Source organism: Crocodylus siamensis, chromosome 11, assembly GCF_052110815.1.
Source record: "Crocodylus siamensis isolate JL-2025a chromosome 11, ASM5211081v1, whole genome shotgun sequence".
Classification (NCBI taxonomy): Eukaryota; Metazoa; Chordata; order Crocodylia; family Crocodylidae; genus Crocodylus; species Crocodylus siamensis.
Window position 1 is genome coordinate 247,827 of NC_143405.1, and position 22,313 is coordinate 270,139.

Sequence of the window (22,313 nt, forward strand, 5' to 3'; positions counted from 1 at the left end):
AAAATCAGTATATCAATCAATCACTCAGTCAGTGACAGGACTTCAGAAAACAGTGAAAATGGCCCTCTATTTCAAGGGTGCCATGCACCCACCCTGTACAGCTCGGCCCCAGAGGCCAGCCAGGCATGGGCGCATGTGGAGACAGTGTCTTAGCTCAGAGCACTTCCCACAGGCCCAGGAAGGGCTCTCCCACCACCCTGCAGGAGTCCCATCTGCTGTTTTTTCCTTCTTTTATCAAAGGTGCATGATAAAAGCAAGCAAGTCGCCCCCTTTCCCAGTAGTCTGGCAGGGCAACAGCCACACCTTGTTTTGTTAGCACAGAGAGAGCTGTCCCACCAAACCTGTCCCAAGAAGTGCTGGCTGCTGTTCAGTCAGTGCAAAAAGTCAGCTGCTTCTTCCTAGAGCGCTGCAGTTCTGCACATCTCTTGCTTTGTGAGAGGAATGACAAGTTTGGTGAGCTTGTCACCCTCAATCACACAAAGTAGCATGTTGATTCCTCTCGGCCCATTTGCAGGGAGAAGTACTGGTTGGCACAGGGGTGACCGATTTATCCAAAGGGGACAGCACAGCATCACTGTCTAGCCTGCAGACACAGCTTTGGTTTCTGCATCTGCCGCAGGAACGGATCCAGGATCTGGTAGGTAGGATCCCCTAAGAGGCCAGTCTGAGGGGAGAAGGAGCCCAGGAGTTGGCTGTGTTTTAAGGAGGCCCTTTTAAGGGTGCAGGAGCAAGCTATCCTGATGTGAGAGAAGAGTGGGAGGTGCCCAGGACACCAGGCTGGCTGACCAGCAATCTCTTCAATGAGCTGAAACCCAAAAAGGAATCATACAGAAAGTGAAAACTTGGTCACAGCACTAGGAGAGCGTGTAAGAGTATCATACCGGCTGCAGAGAGAAATTTAGGAAGGCCAAGGCATGAAGTGAGAGGCAGCTGGCACGGGCCATAAGGCAATAGGAAGGGATTCTACTTGGATGTAAAAAGTAAGAGGAAGACAACAGAAAGCTGAGCCCCCATGGACTGTAGAAGACAATCTAGCTACGGATAATGCCAAAGTATTGAATGCCTTTTTTACCTCAGTCTTCACAAACAGGGTCAGCTACCAGATGATGGGAACAGTTGGCAGCAAAGACAGGGAAGGAGACAAACAGCCTAAAGTAGTGGAAGAACAGGTTAGGGATTACTTAGAGAAAAGAAACGCATTCAAGTCAGCAGTTCTCAAAAAGGATAGCCAATGTCTCTGAAAGACCTCTGTCAGTCCCTTCAGTACCCCAGAGTGCACTGCAGTCTAGGCTACTGAGGGAGGCACTCTAGGGGCTTCTATACGTGTACCCGATGTAGGCTCCGATGCATCACGTTTCACATGCATTCAGCATCCTAGCGCTTCCAAGTGGCAGCAGGGATGCTTTATAATGCTTGTTGAATGAGCTCAGCTAACGTGCCCCTGCTGCCATTTTTAAGCATGGGATGCAGAGTGTACAAGATGCTATGGGAGCTTGAATTAGAGTGGCTCTGGAGAGCTGCTTTAATTAAAATGCCCCTCCAACCCTACCCTGGAGCACATATAAAGATGCTCTAGGGTACAGAAGCAACTGGCTGAGGTAATTTCAGAGACATTGGCTATCCTTTCTGAGAACTTGTAGAATTTGGTGAGGTCTCAGATGATTGGAAAAGGGTAAATTTAGAAGGAGGATCTGGGGAATTATAGACCAGTCACAGAACAAGTCCTCAAGGAATTTACTGTGTAGAACCTAAAGGAGAACAAAGTGATCAGGAACAGCCAGCAGCATGTCATGCCCCACAACCTGATTTCCTTCTGTGATAAGGTGATAAGCTCAGTGGATGCAGTAAGAGCAGTGGATATGATATAATTTGATTTTAGCAAGGCTTTTGACACTGCCTCCCATGACATACTCATTAACAAGCTAAATAAATACAGTCGAGGTGAAAGCCCTGTAGGGTGGGGATACATAACTGGTTGGATCATTGTACTCAGTGAATAGTCATCAATGGCTCAATGTCTATCTGGGAGGAGATATAAAGTGGGGTTCCCCAGAGGTCTTTTCTGGGTCTGGTGTTGTTTAACATGTTTATTAATGAACTGGAAAGTGGGACTGAATGCACACTTAGCAAATCTGCATATGACACTAAGTTGTGTATGGCTAGGATCCAGAAAGACCTGGACAGACAGTAGAAATGTGTCTGAAATCAGAGTAAATTCAACAAGGAGATATGCAAAGTCCTGCATTGGGATGGAATAACTGCATATAGGGATACACCAATAAAGGTTTTTTCAACAATACCAACGGCCAATTATTAACCAGCCGTATCGATCGATGCTGATCCGATTCAACTGCAAATATGCAGCCCAGCAGTTTGAAATCTCTGGGGGAGAAAAGGGGTGAGGGAAAGGGAAAGGGCAAGGGCACGAGAGGGGAAGCAGACTGAGGCCCCCCACAGTGAGGAAGGGAATGGGGTTAGGGCAGGGACAGGCGCTGCCCAGCCAGGGTAGGGTGTGGGGTGGAGCCAAAGGCGGCTTGTTCAGGGGTGGCTCCTGCCACTGTGCGCACCTCTGGGGGAGGCACGGGGGGGACACACACCCCAGATTTGTGCACAGAGCAGGGGTGTACTGCCTCTGTGGGATGAGGCCACAGGCTGCGCTGTCCTGCTCCCGATGGGGAGGGCTGGGCCGGGCCAGGGCTGTGCTCGGGGCAGGTGGCAGTGGCGCTGGGAGGGGGTGCTATGGGGTAGGCTCAGCCACCCCAAAATTCACCACAGTCTGCCCATAGCCCTTCCTCTCAGCACTGCTGCCGCCTTCTCCTACACATCCCAAGCCCAGCCCCAGCCCAGCCCCTGCCAGGAGGAGGCCAGCGCAGCCCCCGGCCCTGGCCCCAGCCCCAGCCTGGGGTATCACTGTCACCACCCAGGCATTGGTCTCTGGTAGGGCTCTGCATAGCTCAGGGCACAGAGACCCTGCAAACCTTGGGGGTGCTTTGCCACCAGTAATATTTCTGGGAGCTTCTTTCAGCCCAAAGCATTCAAAGATAGTATCAGGTAACTGAGGGAAAATAAAAAGATACACTTTACTGGCCCAGCAAAGGCATGGAAAGCCTCTTCTCTCGCTCTTACCACAGTGTAACACAGCAAGGCATGCTGTAACCTGACACCTTTACTGAGATCCAGGGAGGAAAGGGGGGTAGCACAAGGAAGTCAGAATACACTTTAAGCTAACATAAAGACGTGAATCTTTACAGAAATTGGATGCAATGATCCTTTTAAGAGATGACTGACTGGCCTACACACAATTCCTAACTCCAGGCTAGTTTCCAGGTTTTTTTTTTTACTTACAGTAAATCTCCATGCAGAAGAAGCATGGAGCCTTTGCTAGCTGCTTTCAAAACGCCTGCTAGAGGGAGAGAGTGCTCCTCCCACCCCCTAGGAATTTATCTGACCAGCCTGTACCAAGAAGAAAGCCAGGAAAGAGAGGGGTCACCTAGTTTGGCCCAAGGGAGGGGCAGAGAGAGGGGGATTTCTTCACAAGTGTCTCCTGCAAATCAAGGAAGATGTGGACAGATTGGAAAGAGTCCAGCAGAGAGCAACGAAAATGACTAGAGACCTGGGAACCATGACTTATGAGGACAGGCTAAAAGAACTAGGGGGTTTTGTCAGGGGAAGAAAAGACTGAGGTGGGAGGATTTGACAACAGTTTTCAAATACCTGAAAGGTGATTACAGAGAGGATGGAGACAGACTATTCTCTGTGGCTACAGGGGACAGGAGTAGGAACAACGGCCTCAAGCTGCAAGGAGCAATTTAGGCTGGCGATTAAGAAGAACTTTCTAACTACGAGGGTGGTCAAGCACTGGACCAGGCTACTTGGAGAAGTTGTGCAATCCCCATCCCTGCACGTTTTCAAGAGCAGACTGGACAGACACTTAGCTGGGATGATCCTGCCTGGATCAGGGGGTGAGATTAACTGACCCCCTGAGGTCCCTTCTAGCCCTGCTTTCCTATGATACTATGATCACTAGTGGTACTCTTCATTCAGGCATGAGTCCTGCCACAATTAACTCACTATGCTTAAAACACAGGATAGCTGAAAGCGTGGAAATGAACTGCTACACAAGGAGATGGTAGTTTTTAAGACTATACGCAACTCTTAATACTTTCTTGTAATGGGTTATTTTGCCTGGCCAGAAACAGGACACAGAAATAACTTAATGAACCCAGAGACTAATCAGCTGTGGAGTCATTTACATTTAGCACCTGCCAAACTAAGGTCTTCAAAGTCCTGGTGCCACTATAACGCGAATAATAATCTGTCTTTACTTGCATGCTACACACACCTTCCCTCAAAAATGTAGCCAACCAAAATTGGGGAAGAAGGGATGTTTTCAGCAAGAAAGTTGATTTCCATGCCAGGATGGAGGTACAGGGACTCTGCTGCGGCCGTCCTGCCTTCCCCAGTGCATGCAGGAGATGCAGACTCGGCATCTCTCACCCTCTCCTTGCAGTTCCAAAGTTCAAGCTTTAACTGTGCCCCAGCTACGGCTGCAGCTCCACATTCAGCCACAATAAGCCCACAAGGGCTCTGGGAATTTTTTTTCTTCATTCTGCCATCCCAAAACAAGGTGTGTGTCTTGTTTGTGGGGGTGTTGTCTGTGAGAAATATGGTAATAATAATCTTCATATTGGCTTTAGCCAGCATTGTGCAGTAGCACAATGCTCTTCATGCTGTTGTCTAATCCAATATTGGAAGTGCTGGATGGGATTGTATCATGGTCCTTGAGCACAATCCAAAATTTTATTCCAATTACCACTTCTGTGCTCCAAGCAAAAATGAAGTATTGGAAGCTTAAGAAAACACACTTGAGCTGATGGCACAGATATGCTGTACTAGCACAGAGAGAACTCACAAACAGTTTCACCATCTTCGTCATTCCCAAAAATGCCTTTTTCTTTTGGCAGATTAAGCTCTAGACTCCAGGTTCTTAGCATGGGCAAATTCGTCTTTAGAGGAATGCAGGGCTCCTCCATGAAAATCTATGGAAACCTATTTGGATTCTTGTTTGATCTGAATTATAATTTGAATGCCTACAGCAAAGCAAGCAGACTCCAGCTCCTGGACGGTAGCACTACAAAAGCAGCACATAGCAGTAACAGTACAACATTTTGTTAGTTTGTCAAAGGAATAACTCTAGGGAGTAGTGAGAAATTTGTGAAGGAAGCACATAGGCACTTTTTAATCACATACTTAAGTGCTTTGCTGAATCAGGGCCTAAGTGCTTTGCTGAATAGTAATCCATTTAAGCAGGCGCTTAAAGTTAAATACGTATTTAAATACCTTGCTGAATCAGGGCCTTTTAAAGGCAGAAGATGGTTGTTTCAAGAAAGCATGAAGAGACTGAACAAGCTATTTCATGCTTGGTTCTGGCCATGGTGTTTGAAGGGTGTTTTGAGGGACTGTGCAACAGGGTGCAGGAGCATTCACTCACAGACAGCATCTGGAGGCTTTTTGTCAACATCTGGCAAAGGACAAGCAATGCAATATTCTGCTGAAACCTTAAACAGTACACTCTGTTGTTTATTTCCCAAATGATTTCTGTTTAAACAGAATTTAAGGGGAAACAGTCAACTTGAAATCCTAGTCTATTTTAAAAATGAATTAGTTGTTTAAAGTAGCATGACTGCTAATTTTTGTGGTTTTACAATAATATTTTCCTATTTTTAAACATATTCTCTTCTCTGTTGCTGAGAGCAACTCAGGTAAACAAAAGCAAGAATGACTAGGGGGGTGGACTAGAGAGCTGTCAACACTCTTTCCAACCCTGTGAGTCTATCAGACTGCTGTCAAAATGACACATGCTTTCTGTCCTCTCCATGTAAAGTTATCTTAGCTGATACTCATAACAACGATAGGTACAAACATCAATCAAAAGAGTATGGTTTTTAAATTAATTGTGTCCCTTCCCATTTAAGTCAAGATCCAAATTTCCATCCTAAAGTGTCATGCTTAAATAAAAATGGGCTCACTGAGTTTTCCTGCTAACTTTAATGATACTTTCATCCCTGTCTAGGGTGCATTGTTGGGGCTGTTCTGGGTTTTTTAAAACAACTATAGCTTCTAGGAAGACACTGAGAACTATGGGATGTTACTTTCTGGAAGGAAAAAAGTCTGGCTAAAATTTTAATTTTTCAGAACTATGAAAAGTTTTCGGTTTGGATTTGATGGTCTTTGTTGTTTCTAAAGGCAAGCTATTTTGCTTTCCATTTGCAAGCTACCACAGTGGCACCTATTATAACAATACACCAATGTTACAATGAATAGTCTAAGATCCTTCAGTGAGTGAAAGAAAGCTGGAATGAACTGATGATCTCTGTGATATGGAGGAAGAAATACCTTAAATTACATTTTGTAAACGCATTGTTTTCAGTGCTCTGTTTCTGTGATCAATTGTGTGCGCCAAAGGGTAATGATTTCACCTTGTTTTTGACCACGATGACTACACACAATTCCTGTTTGTAACTGAGACAGCGATTAAAGAAATGCAGATACAGCCATCATTTTCTGTTTACAATAGGACTGTCCAGCGGGACAGAATGTTTGTTTTAATGTGATAGTACGAGTGAGGCTAGCCTAGCATATCCATTAACTCTACCACCCTACCATCTTCCTAACCCTATTCCTAAAAGCCTAATTAATTTCCAGATGCTTTCTCTCTTTTGGAGACAATGATAACTAACAATACTAACACAGCACTGGTACTCTCTGCTGCAGCTGACAGAGACAAGATATGCTCCCAACCCAACAGCGCTTCCAGTCTAAAACAGGACAAAGCCCAGGTGGGATGGGAAGCAGGGAGGGAACGTTGTCTGGGGTGTCGAAACTGTGATGGGCCTTGCTCACGACCAATACGCTGGGCAGAACATGTCTTGGGATCTCTCCCAGCTGATGTGACTTCAGTAATTACTGTGCATTAAACACAAGGCTCTACAGGAGATGAGTCGGGGGAGGAAAAGCGGCACGAGCCGACAGAGCACTGGTACAGGGCTCAGGAAGTCAGGATCTACTGGCTCTGCCCCTGGGCTGCAGGCAAGCCAGGGCACCTCCCTTCACTGCCCTGAACCTCAGCATCCCCATCTGTAAAGTGGGGAACATGGCACTTCCTGTGTTGGGCCTCTACGATCTCTAGAGAAAGGCCACTGCTCAAGAAGCAGGTGCTGTCTGTCTTCTGGCGGCTGGCCAGAGCTGATGCACATTTACTCAGCGAGGGAGGGGAAGCCTGCCGCAGAAGTCTGGCAGAATCCCCTCCCCTCTGGACTGCGCAGCGTTGTTGGTGGCCCCCATCTTCTCTGGCCCTTTCCCTAAGCTGCCAGAACCGTCAAGACTCTTTCACCCGCTGTGTGGGTGAAGTTCCCTGCTGTGGAAACTGTTTTTTCTCCTGTTTATTTTGTCGAAGGCTCACCGCATTCTTACTTTTTCCAGAAACAAAGACAGTACAAAGAATGCTTAGATAACCAGCAATGGTTGCTACTCAAAACCCTAAACACAAGTGGGATCAATACCTCTTTGGTATGAATGCAAAGCAGAATCGGACACTTCAGGGCAGCTGCTCAAAGAGAAACAGCCAGTCAGGAGATTTAAGAAGTACAAGAATCTGCCTGGACCTACCCAAGCAAGTGTTTAATCCCAGAACAGAATAAGAATGCAACCGCTGGTAAATCGGGTCCTGTAGTGTCCTCTTTCCCCCCTTGGCAAGTATATGAGAGGAAGGAAATTAGAAGCACACACCCAGGGATGTGGACTTTCTGGGCTTGGTTCTTAAGAGTATTTAGGCATTATACTCACTCAGCATTGAAGTCTCATGGGCCATAAGGTTGGGTGGCTTGCTTCTACGCCACCCTGAGGTCTGTAGTGCATGCAGCCCTGGTCTGCAAGGTCCCATTTTCAAAGGTGACTTCAAAGGGCCCAGTGGTTTTTGGTAATGGTTTGGCTTCTAAATGCCCAAGGGCCAGATCTAGCAAAGGACCGGGCACTGGGTCTCTTGCAGTGGGATCCAGTACCCTGCAAGGTGCTCATAGTGCACTGTCCCGGGAAAGGCAGGTGCCTCAGGTTGGGGCCAAAATAGCCAGCTAGCTAGGGAGGAGCTGCTGGAAACCAGCCACCTTTCACTGGCTAAGATTCAGGAATAAGGCTGGGGGCAAGACTGGACCCCTGTCACCACTGCATGGCGAGTGCTCAAACCATTAAGCTATTGTGGAAAGGGGGCGGGGGGGGGAACACCCTTATGCTCCAGCTGATGGAGCGGCAATTCACAGGAGCCTTGCACTGCCCGCGTGAATCCGGTGTGTGGTGAGAATGCCTGTTGGATCGAGCCCAGCGGGCGACTCCAGCAGAGACGCACAAGACAGCTGCCAGACTGCTCAGGCCTATCCAAACTGAGGGCCTCTGGACATACGCCGAAACACAACTCTCAGGCAGTTGGGAAGCTTTAAGGACTGAAGCTGGGGTGCCGACAGAGTTCAGGTGCTACCAGAGTGCAGTGGCAGCTACTGGGAATTTCCTGGACTGCAACTTTATACTTAAGGTGCCTAAATCCATGCCAGCCCTCAGCCCAGCCAGCTCTGGCAGTGTTTGTGCCCCTCTGTCACTCGCTCCTAGCTCACACAACATCTCTTCCTCTTCCAGGGCCCTCAAGATTTCCCAGTGTTCTACTGTTCCCTGTGATGTCTCTCCTTTCAGCGCTGGCAAGAATAACCCACTCAATCATGGATGGGTCTCAGTAAGGTAGTTTTTTTCCCAAGTCGACTCAGTCATTGACAACTTAGCCACTTTGAAGGAGTGTAGTGGGGACTGGCTTGTCTTCACCGCTGTTTTGGTTCCTGGGTGTTTTCCCCTTTAACTCTGCAGCAAGTAACACTCATGACTGCACACACAGGTGTTGGAGGCAGCTGAATAAGAGAGGTGATTGATACAAGATGTAGGAAAGAGACAAGCTGTGAAGGTCACTGAAGGTGCAAACTAGGGTTTGAAGTAATGGAGAAAAAAGAGCCAGTGGAGGCATGCACAAAAAGGGGAGACTGGATCAAAAGATGAGCCGGGATAGCAATTTTTGCAGCAGCATTCTGGATGGATATGAATGAGACAGAAGGTGAGTTGTCAAGGCCAGAGAAGAGGATGTTGTAGTAACTGAGAAGCAAGATGAAGAGTCTTAATAATGCTGGTGGACAGGAAAAGCTGTATCCCAAAAATGTTCAATGGGAAAACACTGTGACACGTAGGCACAGTCTGTATGGGCAGATCTAAAGAACAGGCTGAGTTGTGGAGGACACCCAGCTGATGAAGCCAATGGTGCTGTCCACAGCAATGAACACAGAGAATGAGGAGGACTTTCAGGAAAACCATTCCCTTTTACAGGTCTGGAGTGCAGCAGCCAGCATCAGCACAGTGACTGCAGCAGGCTCTGTGTTTGCAAAGGCAAGGTGCACAGGTAGAAGAGAAGGGGCCAGCCCAAGAGTTGGAGGCAGAATGAGGGGCGTCCTCCAAACGACACACTGAAGGAGCAATCAGAGACAGACAGCACAAGAATCATGAAAGGAACAAGTCACAGAAATCAAGGGAAGGTGATTTCTTGAGGACAGAAGCCTGGTCAATGGCCCTGGGGGACTGCTGGGAGGCTGAGGAGGATGGTTATCCTGTCCATGGCCCACAGGGAGAGAGGGCAGCTATTTGTCTGTCCCTGCTAGTAATTTAGTGCCACCAGCCTGCATTAAATCTGGGCAAGCAACCCTTTCTCCATGGCACCAATGGTACAAAGCTCATAATTCCCCACCCATCGTTATGCAGACAGGGACTGGACAGTTCTACGGGTGTGTGTTGTTATACCCAGCTTTCTGGTCACTACAACAGGTTGAAAACTAAGGTAGTTTCTTGGGGGGAAGGGATAAAGATTCTTGGTGGTAACGCAGATGTTGAGGCCCAGTTGCAATAATGTGCCTAGCTCTGCACACTGAAAAAACTCAGAAATGCTCTGTGCTTAGTGGCAGATGTGAGGAAGCTTAGACTCACTTTTGGTAAAGCAGATATGAAAGAGGCAGGACCCTCCAGGACTATGACGGTCCCTTCCAATACTATTCAGTCCAGCAAGGGCTCAAAAGCATGTTCACATTTTAAGCTCTGCAAACATAGAATTCAGCTGGGAGCTAAAGGACACAAGAAATTGAGAGAAACAAGTGTTTTAAGGTCAGCAGCATTTCAAAAGCTGTACTGGTTTACCCAGGCAGTAGCCAGTGATTTGTTCTGCAGCTGTTCAGGGACACTCAGCATATGGAGAGAGAAAACTGAAGATCTCCTAATGGCATATGGACTATGTCTTGCATGACAGGATAGCTGCTTAAAGATATCTCATATAGTACAGGAAACATTAGCAGCATGCAAAGCTAACAGCAGCAGTAATGCACAGAACTTGCATCTAGCTCTATTTGTCTTCCAAGCTCTCTCTAAAGATCTATTGTAGTTTGAGTCCCATTTAAAATGATTTCAAGGGACACAGGAATGGGATGAGAAGAAAGGAAGAAAAAAAAACCGGACACTTTTCCCACAGCTGAGTAGCAGAGATAGCTCAGGGAAGACAGGAGTGAACAGAACTGCAACCTTTCAACAAGGCAGCCCCTGATGGGGCAGGGGAATATATCATGACTGACCAGAAATGCCCTTTCAGGGAGACAAGATCCATAGTCTGGCGTGCCAGCAGGCTCTCAGCCTGGATGCAGAAAAGCAGGACCGCGCTGTCAGTCACCAAGAGAAGAGAGACTCCCCACTCCACGCTGCGCACTTGCGGTATGCATGCCACCTGGATCCACGGGCTAGGTGAGAGGCTCGGGGCCAGTCCACAGGCAAGATCCAGGGATCGGAGCCACATTATCCGGCCTACAGGGCTGGGTTTGGTGACCACAGCATTACCTGTTGCACCTTCTGGAGTCATGGCAGCTTCTGCTCCTCCTGCCACCCAGTTCCTGTGCCTGCCGGCCACGTGATACAGCTCTGCACTCTGAGGTGGCATGGGCAGCTCCCCCACGGGGCCAGAAATGTGGTGGCAAGATAAGCAGTGGCAGCGTTCATGGCTGTGGCTCCCGAAGCTGCAGCAATTCACACTGCCAGTGCTTGCCATACCACTCAATTTCTAGGCCTGTACAAAGCCCTGCAGGCCTGATGGCAGGGCCCCACAGCCAGGTCTTGGTCACCCCTGTTAGCAAGTCCATGCACACCCTCCGAATGAACTGCACTGCTACTGCACAAACACCACGAAGAATCAATTTTGAATGAACTAAATGGAAATGTTATCCATTGTGACAACATACCAGTGCAAATCTACAGAGCCGGTAACTAAGAGTCATTTTCACTAAGCCAAGATAAATGTTACTATTTCATCTACAAGGGCCACACATGGATTAACCACTAGGATTTTTAACCCAGCAGGCTTGGATAACTTGCACTTAGAGGCCTAAGAGAGTTACCTGAGAAAATCTATGGCCAGCAATTTTAATTTTTAAAAAACCTTGAACACTGGGGAAATTTCAGAAGACGTGGCAAGTGTGGATGTAGGGTCAATAGATAACTAGATGCCTCTAGGCTGAACATTAATCCCAAACAACTGAGCAGAAAAATCTGATACAGGAGTCACTTGACACAAAAATAAATTACAGGAATACAATTTACACCAGCAAACATGACTTTATGGAATAAATGCCATGCCAACTACTCCAATGTCATCCTTTGATGAGATACGGTTGTTATGGGGAACTGCAACTGAACACGAACATCAAGTGTGATGCTGTGGCAAAAAGTTCCTATGGTCCTTGGAGGTAAAAACGGAGGACCCAGCTAGTGGGAGAAGGGAGACAATTCTGCCTCTGTTCTTGCCATTTACATGACCAGTACCAGAATACTACTTTGAGTTCACACATTTTAGAAAGGATGTTGAGGAACTGCCAGATACTAAAAACTCAATGTGTTTTGCTTATTTAAAAAAAGATGATCAAGAAGTTTCTTCATTGCAGTGTTAATTACATTCACGGGGATAGAACAGCATGTGCCAAAGGACTCATATCTCGAGGAGAGAGCCGTACAAAGAACCAGGGGCTGGAAACTGAAACCAGACCACTTACAGTTAGAAAAAAGATGGGGGGGGTTAACAGTGCCAGTGCTCTCTACTGTTTGAACAACCCGTGAAGGCAAATGATGGCTTCTCCAGGACTTGATGTCTTCCAGTCAAGACTGGATGCTTTTCTGGAACATCACCGTGTTCCAGCAAGGGAAAGGCTGCACATGGTTTCCTGCTTCCTGACTTCTGAGATTCTTCCTGTGACCTATGGGAGACGAGCAACCTGGGGGTTGCCAGCGATTAGCTGTATGCAGCAATGAAAAGCTACAATCCTAGGAGCACATCTGTTGTCTCCAGCCCCTTTTCTATCTTTGGTGCTGTCTCACCAGCAAGAGCACCAGTTTTTCCACCTGCTGACAGAGATGTCTGGGCTTATGAAGTAATGATCCCTTTGTATTCAGGAGATGACACAACAGCAAAGGTTTTGTGTACAGTCTTCACCTTCCCGCAAGTAGAAACTAAAACCAAACCTCTCAACTGATACAATATATTTGCGTGAAGTAGATGCATGATTTTCCTGCCCTGGTCCTGGTCTGGGAAAGTGTGCATGCTGGGATCCTGCCCATGTATTTTAGGGCAATTTTCTGTCTCTCAAGGCTTGCTACTGAGCTAATCCCACCTTTCCTGCCAAAGATCAATGTTGCTCCCTCCTCAGTCTGCTAATGCTGCTCTTTGCTCTGCAAGAAACATTACTAGAGACTGAGAGAGAAGGTTTTTACTCTGCAAAGACTGAATTCCCATGGCCTTCTCAGAACCCACAGGATGCCTATACACGTGCAGGGAGGCTGCTCCGATGCACTGTAATTACAGTGCATCGGAGCAGACCCATTTAATTGAGTCTGCTGGAGCGTGGCAATTACTGTGCTCCAGCAGACTCCAGTGTCGTGTGTACCAGTGTCCCTGCACTGAAAAACATTAGTGGGGTGCTTTAAACTAAAGCTCATTCAATAAGCTTTAGTTCAAAGCATCCCACCGCCATTTTTCAGCACGGGGATGCTGATACACATGATGCTCCAAGTACTTTAAATTGGCGCAGCAAGAACTGCACTAATTAAGGTGCCCCGTCATCTCCCAAAGCAGGTCTATAAATGCCCACAGTTCTTGCTGGCATGGAAGCAGAAATGAACAGGAAACCTAAGATCTATGGAGGAGGAACATGTTGGAATATGTTGAGTGAAATTTCTATGAAGAAGTCCATAACCTGTCTTCAAATTCAGAGAAAGAAAAGACTGAACTTTAAGGACTAACATGGGCTAGATTTTGGATGAAGACAAATCACCTTGAGGTAAGACTTCGTTTTGGAAGAAACACACATGGCAGCACAAGGACTGAATTCCCCATGAGCAGCTCCAAGAAACTACAGACATCATTACGACATTAGGTATCAGGTTCTGCCCTGGTTTCCTTTCATTCTTAAGGTTCTCTCTGTATTTAGTGAATCTATCCCTAGACATGCTCTGGCTTAGAAAGAAAAAAAGCAAAAAAAGATCTGCTCAAAGAATGTACTTTCCCAGGTATCCAGACCAAGGGAAAAGGATTGAATGCCCCCTAAAAATACACATAAACACCTCTCAATGTTGTGAGGAAACCTCTGTTGGGATTAAAATAAATTTCAAAAAATTTAAATTGGAATTACTCATGACTTGTAATTCTTCCAAGTATTATGTCATGGTACTAAATATTTATAAGGACCATTTGTTTTGTTCCTTTTTTACAAAGATATTGAAACTAATGAAAAACTACCGTCTATATCTTTTTAACATTGTTGCATGAACAGGAAAGTCTGTCCAAGAATTAAAATTAAGCAGTGTTTTCAGTCTCTTGGCATTTAGTCCAGAAGTTGTAAAGACCACTAATAACAACCATTCACCTTTTCCCTACTGTGCTCTTCATGCCTTCATTTAATGAAGTATGCAAACATATGAGAAACAAGTAAATAAAATTCCTGCTTTTTAAACCCTAAGATGCAACAAAGATCTGAAAGGCAGATTGTAATGCAAAGCTCAGACTGCACTTTTCTTTTACAAGGCAGCACAATGTACAAATGTTCAGTGTGAAAATCTCTCACACTCTGCAGAGTAACTATAATACAGGGAGGGAGAAAGATGGAAATGCACACATGTTCCACCATGAGTACTCTGGTACAAATTCAGTTTCTGTAGCAGATAAGTTGCGGTTCAGAAAAAAATTCTGTAGATACATTTTTTCCGTTTGGAAGACAGTGCAATACATGGAACAGGGTTCTGGTATAAAAACAGTGTTCCTACAATCTGCTTTCAGTCTGATCCAAAAATATAAACTTGTCAAAACCACAGACAAGGATGATCCTCTGCAGTGAACAGGCTGACACTGCCTTGGCTTCCTTTGCTAGAGGCTTACCTAAGCAACAGGACAAATTATGAGAGCTAGTCCCTCCAGTTGAAGTCTGTCTGACACGCTCAATGCAGCTCTGGTATCACTTCCAGAAGAACATCTGCTCTGCATGCTATCTCCTCTAGAATAATTTTCTCAGCTAAAGCAGAGTAAAATTCCAAACACGTTCATGTCCTACGTGGCTCCACACTACATTATTAATTATCCCAGAGTTTATCACAATTGCCTCATTTCAGTTACTGTTTTTGCCTGAGGAACAGTAGTATATTTGCACTGGTCTAAACTGAAGTTGAACAGAACAGCTTTCACAACTTGATGTGATGTTTGGAAGTAGACAAGAAAGGGTAATTAACTGTCTTCAAATCTGTCTGCCTACCGCCGGTTCTAGAAGGCCTATTCTGGGTGCAACCACATGTGCCATTAAAGCAATGTGATAAGCTCCGGCGCAGTCTGTACCAGAGTCAAGGTTGCTGCTCCCAGTTGTTGCAACTGCACGCGTGCTTGGGACTGCACTAGTTTGAGCAGGGGATTTAGAGGGTCAGCCCCAGGCTCCAGGCAGCGGCGTTGGATGGTGGAGGGGCTGGCTGGGGCATGAGGGTGCTAAAGCGTGGAGCTAGGTGGCAGGCAGCCCCCACACTTTAACATCCCTGAGGCCCAGCCAGCCCCTGTCACTGTCTACTGGCGTGTTTCAGTGCACATAATTACTCTGCCATAGGACAGAACTTGTGCTCAACAGTATTATCTTACAGCACAGTTATTTAATTTACTGTACCCTAATACCAGTGCAAGTATAGACTGTGATGCTTTACTGCAGAACTAATTAGTTGACTCCACAGTAAAGTGCACGTGTAGATGCATCCGCTCTCCATAACCTATTCTAAAAAGACACTACTTTTCCAGCCTAACACCAAAACAGAATAATCTCTTGTTAGCTTACCATCTATTTGGTGAAGAAAGTTGTTGATTCCTAACTCTAGGAGTACATGTGCCCCACTATTTTTAACAGTTTTTGTTCTCTAGTGCTGGGAAGTTAGTCTCCCATAATGACACAGTTCACTTAGTACTTTTTATTCTCTTTGGTAACATTACCAAGATCTCTGTCCATCTCCAAATCCAACCCCAGGAGGCTACTGCTGACTCAGCTGTAACCCAGAGAACCTCTCTGACCATCATTCCTGGAAGTAGCTGACTCAATTCTGCTCTCTCCATGCTACCCTAGCTTACTTCTTTACACTCTACTGTATCAAAAAGGTAAAATTCTCCTGCAATCACCTTCACTTTAATTTCTGTCTTTCTTGAACAAACACAAACCCTTCAATACATGTGCTCTGGTCAGGATGGCTGTTCTACCATGATTCTCTTATGTCTCCTCTGGAACACCAAAGTGTTTTCCTGCATGCTGTACGTCGCTTTGAGGCTGGTGACCAGGTTTGCTCTCGACATCACCGTAAGTGTTGCTTTAGGTTTAGCTGAAGTCTGACAAAATCAGAATCAGTGATGGTGTGTCAGCCTAGCATAATTATTCATTTGCATTTAAAAATGGTTCACGCTATTCTAGTAGCATCAGGTAATTTAACCTGAGTCGTGCAGCGTTCCAATAGAAACACCAGTTTCAGGGTTCCTGAGTATTATTCTCTAAGGAGCGCTATAGTGCAATGAAACAAATGAGACTTTTATTAGTTTTTGCCTTTAACTTTTGCAGAGGTCTCATTCTGGAATGACACGAGAGTCATGAGGATAACATCCAGCTGGGGTTTTGCTCAGGCCTTGACGATATTAACTCTGTTTAAAAAGGTTGAAAATATACTTACATTTTTGCCAGAGATTTTCTATGAGACTCCTACTCAGAACTAACAGCCAGGCCATCTTTCTATTAAATTGTCTAGAGGCAGAGAAAGAGGAGGTACTTACTTGTAGTTGTCATCTTCAACAAACTTCTGAAGTTCTTCAATGTAGCGAACAGACTTTAAATACTTTTGCACATGGGGTAATGTTGTGAGGTGATCTACAGGGTATAAAAAATGGCCAGGATGAATTTCTACAACTTAAAGAAATAAAAGCAATTCTTCTCTGGTTTCCTCTAATTCTCTTGACTATATTAACAGAAGCAAAATGAGAACTCCAACCCCCCCAGGGAAAAAGTGTCTAGGAATATTATTCTGTTAGACAGTCTGAGAACGTCAGGGATTTGATCACATATCAACTTGATTATTCCTCAGTCCGTAGCTGAGATTCAGCTGCAGACCTCAGCCAGGAGCAGCAAACCTAAAGGAGCCTAGCTCAGACCCTGCTCTTGCATTTTTCAAGGAACCCATTATTTAGGAGATTACAGAAAGGAGTTTGTGGTAATTTATTTTAATCCAATTATTTGAAGGAAGGCATTACAAAATGAATGTACAGAAATAGCAGAGGCCACTGGAGCAGACAAGAGAACCAGGAAAGGCATCAGGAGGCGCTACTTCACGGTCAGGGCGGTTAGGATCTGAAACCGACTTCCAAGCGAAGTGGTACTGGCTCCTACCCTGGAGGTTTTCAAGAGGAGGTTAGATGAACACCTTGCTGGGGTCATTTGACCCCAGTACTCTTTCCTGCCATGGCAGGGGGTCAGACGTGATGATCTGCTCAGGCCCCTTCCGACCTGACCAACTATGAAACTATGAAAGCTACAACACATTCTTTTATCACTCAAGATATTAAAAACACCATATAATAATAAGTGCAGTCTGAACATTGCCAATATATTCCAAGTATATAACACTCAAACTAATAACTCGTTCCCATATGTCTCAACATTTTTGCTCTGCAGGCTGGATGGAAGGTCCCAGTCTGTCGATGGGCCAGATCTGGCTGGTGGGCCCCATCTAGTACATGGGGTTGGCGAGGCGAGGCCCGATGCAGCTGTGAAGGGGTGTGCCGCCCATCCCTAATCCATCTACTGGGGGAGGGTAGGGGGGCAGTGGCATGGGCCTGGGACATGTGGAAGGGGTGGGGATGTGGAGCATCTTGGCCCAATCCAGATATATGCGGGGGCAGGCCTGGACCTGAAGCTACTGCGTCACACTGGCCTGGGCAAAACTAGATCCAGATGCATAGAGCTTCTACCACTCCCCCACTACTGAATTTTCTGATCCATAGGGATCCCTGCAGGCCACAGGCTGAGCACCCCTGCCCTAAACTGAAAGACTGATAAATGAGTATACCAAAACATTCAGCAGTTAGAATAAAATCCGTCCAATCTATGAAAAGTAAAATCATGCATAGTTCTTATCAACTTTGACACTCCTCTTTAGCCCCCTGACAGCTGCAGTCCCACTGACACGCTGAGATTTGTCAGGATGTTACTTCCTTACCCTGTCAATAAATTACTTTCAGCACTCCTGACCAAGCCCATTAAAGTCTGTGACATGGGGGGCAAAGATCAGGGCCCGATGATGGAAGTGCCAGGCCCGGTATACACAGGCACACACATGTGGCCTCCAACTAATTTTTGAGTCCTAAGAAAAGGTAGTTTTTGAGTTAATTCTCTTGCATTAACTCTCCCTTCAACCCCAGAAAAAGAAAACTCTAGTGTTAAAAACGCTGTGATTTTAGCCCATTAATTCTATACATACTCTCAAGGGAGCTTTAATGCTTGCTTCTGGTTTAAACAATGAGAGCTCATGATAAAGTAACAACAGCAGGCTCCACGTTGGCCAAGACCCAAGAAATGATGAATTTCCTGTACAGAGGCTTCACAGAGGGCTGGAATTGTGCATTTAGCAAGTATGGGTTTTCGGATAAAGGCCTAGCTGACAGCAGAAGCTAAGGGCCCAATGTCAGGGACAAAAGCAGCAGGCTTATGTCTCACATGAGGCTATGGGATTGAACTGTTTCCTTCTACGGGCTGGGCTATGTAGGCCCATGGAACAAAACCTTGCTCTAGGATCTGTTCAAAAGCACAGTGCTTTACCTCTTTTACAAGTAAAGGTCTTTAACCGCAGAGAATGAAACACTGCTGTAGTCTGGACTTCTTAGGAGGACCCAAGGCCTGGAGGCAGCTGCTCTGTGCACAGGGATGGCTCTTGCAGCAGTGTCTGAAACATCTAATAGGGCTTGCAAAGCAGGCTTTGCAAAGACTTTGGCCCTATGAAGCTGATCCCTGGAGACCTATAACAGTTATCCAAGAGACTTACCCCTGTGACCAAACAGTCATAGTTGGTGGGTGAGGCACCAGGAGAGAGATTTAGATGCTACTGAAAAGGAAGAAACAATGGGCAGAGGGGCCTCTGGCTCCAGTGTTTCCAGTATGTCTGTAAATGTGCTGAAGGCAGTAAATGCTGCTGAGGCTGGAAGCACCACAGGTCAGGTACCAACTATATCAGTACCAGGAAAGTCAGTCCTATGGATATCATATTGGTCTCTTGGCAGAAGGCAGTATACCAAGGTCACTGAAGTCTGTGGTGAAGAAGAGATTAATGCAAGATAGAAGCAAAGATGACTGTCAAGGTGGAACAGCCCTGAGTTGGAACCAAAGTCACCAAGGTTGGGTAGTCAGATTGTAGAGGACAGTGGTGCAGTTACATTTGTTATCTGGCTGGTACCAGGGATGGTGACTGATGCTGGGGCACAGTTTAAAAGTGGTGGTCTTTGCTACTCTGGGCAGTAGGTGCCACGGGTCTGATGTACTGTATCAGCAGTTCGCAAGGAGATGCTCAGCCTCTGAGCTGAAGACTTGGGAACCAGGAGTGACCACACCAGTCGCTGGGGCAGTAGCTGCCAGAAGCTCTGACATGGAAGCAGTGTCGTTCTTCCAACTTGCCTGAGAACCATTTTCTTCCTGCAGGTATCTCCCCAGCCATCTGAGTGCACTTCAAGAAGTTTGTGAATGGAGCAGTTTTCAGGCTCATTCTATTCTTTAGAGCAGAACTAATGTATTAAAAGTCCATCATTTAAGAGAACTGAAGATTTAGAGTCTGGCAAGTCGTAAGGCATTAGAACTTGGCCTCAACTGTAGCGGGCATCCTGGTGTTGAGCAAAGATTCCTTGAAAAGATTAAACGTTTTTCTCCTCGCATGCATACATATGTTTATGTGTTTATTTTATTTTGCAAATGAATTAGCAGGATACTAATTAACTACAGACACGAAGCATACCAGAGAAGCACTAATGACAGGGGTGCAAAGGATGCTGAGGCAAGCAAAGAAGAGACCCAATTTAACTGTCAACCCCAATGCAAAAGCCTAGACCGTCCAAACCCTTCACTTTTACCTTGTACAGCAGTTGCATTGGTCTAGCAGACCCTAGGCACTTTCCCCTATTCACAGGGAATACATGTTATGCTCATTCCAGCTGCCTAACTTGATACAGGCAACACCTGCTTAGCTCTCTTAATCGGGTCTGGAAAAACTGAGCGTTAACCGGAACTGCGTTAAGTGAAACGCATTTTCCTATAGGAATTAATATAAATAAATAGAATTCGTTACCAGGGTACCGTTGCTGGCCGCTTGGGTCCAAGCCACGGTGCTGTTGGTTTCCTCCATGCCAGGTGGCGGGCAGGAGCAGTCACGGCCACAGTTGCGGTCACTCCAGGCCAGCTCCCCCTTCTCCCCACTGGTGCAGCCCAGCCTGCTCCACAGAGCCCCTGCCAGCCCGGGACGCGTGCTCCTGCCGCCCCGCCCTGGGTCCCTGCCAGCCCTGGCCCCAGGCCATCGGTGCGGGCCCCGCACTCACGCCCGCTCACTCGCTTCCCCACCTGCCGTCGCCATTTCCCCCGCTTTCCTGCCCACTGCTGCCGCTTCTCCCCGCCCTGCTGCCTGCCCACTCAGCATTATAACAACACTCGCAGAGCACTAAGTGGAATTGGGTATGAATTTAAAATGAGTGCTATAGCAAAACAGTACTAAGTGAAACAGTGTTAAGTGGGGGTTGCCTGTATTAAAACCGAAGTTAGACAGCAGTGGTAGCTAGCAAGTTGGTTGTGTAGAATCTTATTTACTTATATTATCCACCCAAGTCCTTTTCATAGGAGGAAGACATCTGCTAATAATTTATCATATTACAGAAATATCAGTAAAGATTTTATAACGTCAACAAATGGAAAATGACCAACCATAGTTACAGGAGACTTGCAAATCAGCTATTATTCTAAGGATATTGTTCATTTGATTGGATCTTTGTTCATTCTCCATGATGCTGCCTGAGGCAGGATATGCAGAATCAATGTAGATTAAGTCCAAGAGATAAATTCCTGAAATTAAAAACAAATTAATCAGGTGTTTTATAAATAAACAGGCGCATACATGACAATAACAGAACAAGAACGAACCACCACCTGCCCTTCTGTGTCTGTCCCATTCAATAAAAGGGGGAGGATATTACAAGCAAAGAGCTCGAGATTCGTCTAACCAAAAATGTAGGTGTTGGGCTTCAGTTCTGAGACTCCTTCATAAATGCAGAGAAAAGCTTTAGCCAATGTGCACCTGCATGAGGTAGTGTTTCCAAAGACACAATGGGCAGGATTTCAGGGTTTACACTCACCAAAAATAACATCCACAATGGAAAATACAGTAACCCAAATGTGGGGGAGGAAAACAGAAATGTCCCTACACCTGCTTTGTTAACAAGGGCCTGATGCCATGCTCCGCTGAGCCCCTACAGCTGCCCCTGGCTCCACAGAAAACCCTGAAGTGCTCATTGCCCAGCATGGCTCTCCAAATTTACCAGCCTGTGGCTGATTTGTACCACTCTGCATTTCTGGTAACAGCCAATGGTTAGAGTCTTTAGAAAGATTAATGAAAGCAATGTTTTAGCATCGATTATGTGACAAATTCAAGGTGTTTCTACTTGTTACCTTTTAAAAGGGGGTTAAATTAACAGGTCTGGTACTAATCACTGAATTCCTGTACAGGAAAATAACATTTCACATGGGTTTTGCTAGTGTCCTGGCATTTTCAACAAGCACAGAAAAGAGCATTATCTACATTTGACTGGGACATTTCACCCAGAAAGATGAAAAGTGCTTTATGGGATGACAGCTAGACAGACAGAATCAAACGGTGAGCTACACGGTATGAGGTACATCTGGAACAACCTTCAGTTATCTACTGTCACATAATAGGATCATGTTAAATATATTTTGATCAATATGCAATTTTTAACAACAAAGACCTGATACAACAACAGTGGTGATAACAAGGAAAATCAAGTCACCAATAAAGAAACTGCACACCATCTACAACTGTTATCAGGAATAAAACCCCGGCTTCTCCATGAGCAATTGAACCAGCTCTGTGAGCTCTGTTCAGCATTAGTGTTTAGTAATGAAAGAAGGCACCTGAAAAGTAAATACTGCTCAACTTAGATATGTGGCTAACCAGAAGCCTTGGCCTTCCTGCTTTGGAAACCTTAGTTTAAACCTTGTGAAAAGAGTCTGGTAGTTTTCAGCAAGTTGCTATAAACACCAAAAAATGCTATGGTGTGTGGTACAATCAGCTGGTCTAATCACTTTGGCTCAGTTCAGGCTCAGTAACAAAAAGCATGGCATAAGCTGAACTACATTCACAGACCCGTACAGGGAGGGCAGCTTGCACAGGCTGTAGCATCCCCATCATTAACAGCACCGCAGGCATCTGACTGTCCTGCAAGTGGCTGAGATCAGAATCGTGCTCAGGAATGTGCCAACTACAGCAAAGGCAAAGTCCTTGCCACGTGCAATAGAGAATGTGCGATCACATTAGCAATTATGATCCCCAAGTCGCTGCTTCCACTTTGCTCTGGGCACCCAAGCTGTGTCCCCACGCTG

At 46.0% G+C, this 22,313-nt stretch overlaps 1 protein-coding gene across 3 annotated transcripts in view; it reads right to left on the minus strand.

Moving 5' to 3' along the window:
- Positions 1-22,313, minus strand: part of RALGPS1 (Ral GEF with PH domain and SH3 binding motif 1) — a 228,681-nt gene that overhangs the window by 44,029 nt on the left and 162,339 nt on the right. For all 3 annotated transcript variants that reach the window (XM_090022095.1, XM_090022096.1, XM_090022097.1), the window contains 2 exons: positions 20,622-20,759; positions 16,445-16,538 (listed from right to left, as the gene is read on the minus strand). In XM_090022095.1, coding sequence (XP_089878221.1) covers positions 16,445-16,538; positions 20,622-20,759 — 232 coding nt within the window. The remainder of the gene's footprint in view (positions 1-16,444; positions 16,539-20,621; positions 20,760-22,313) is intronic.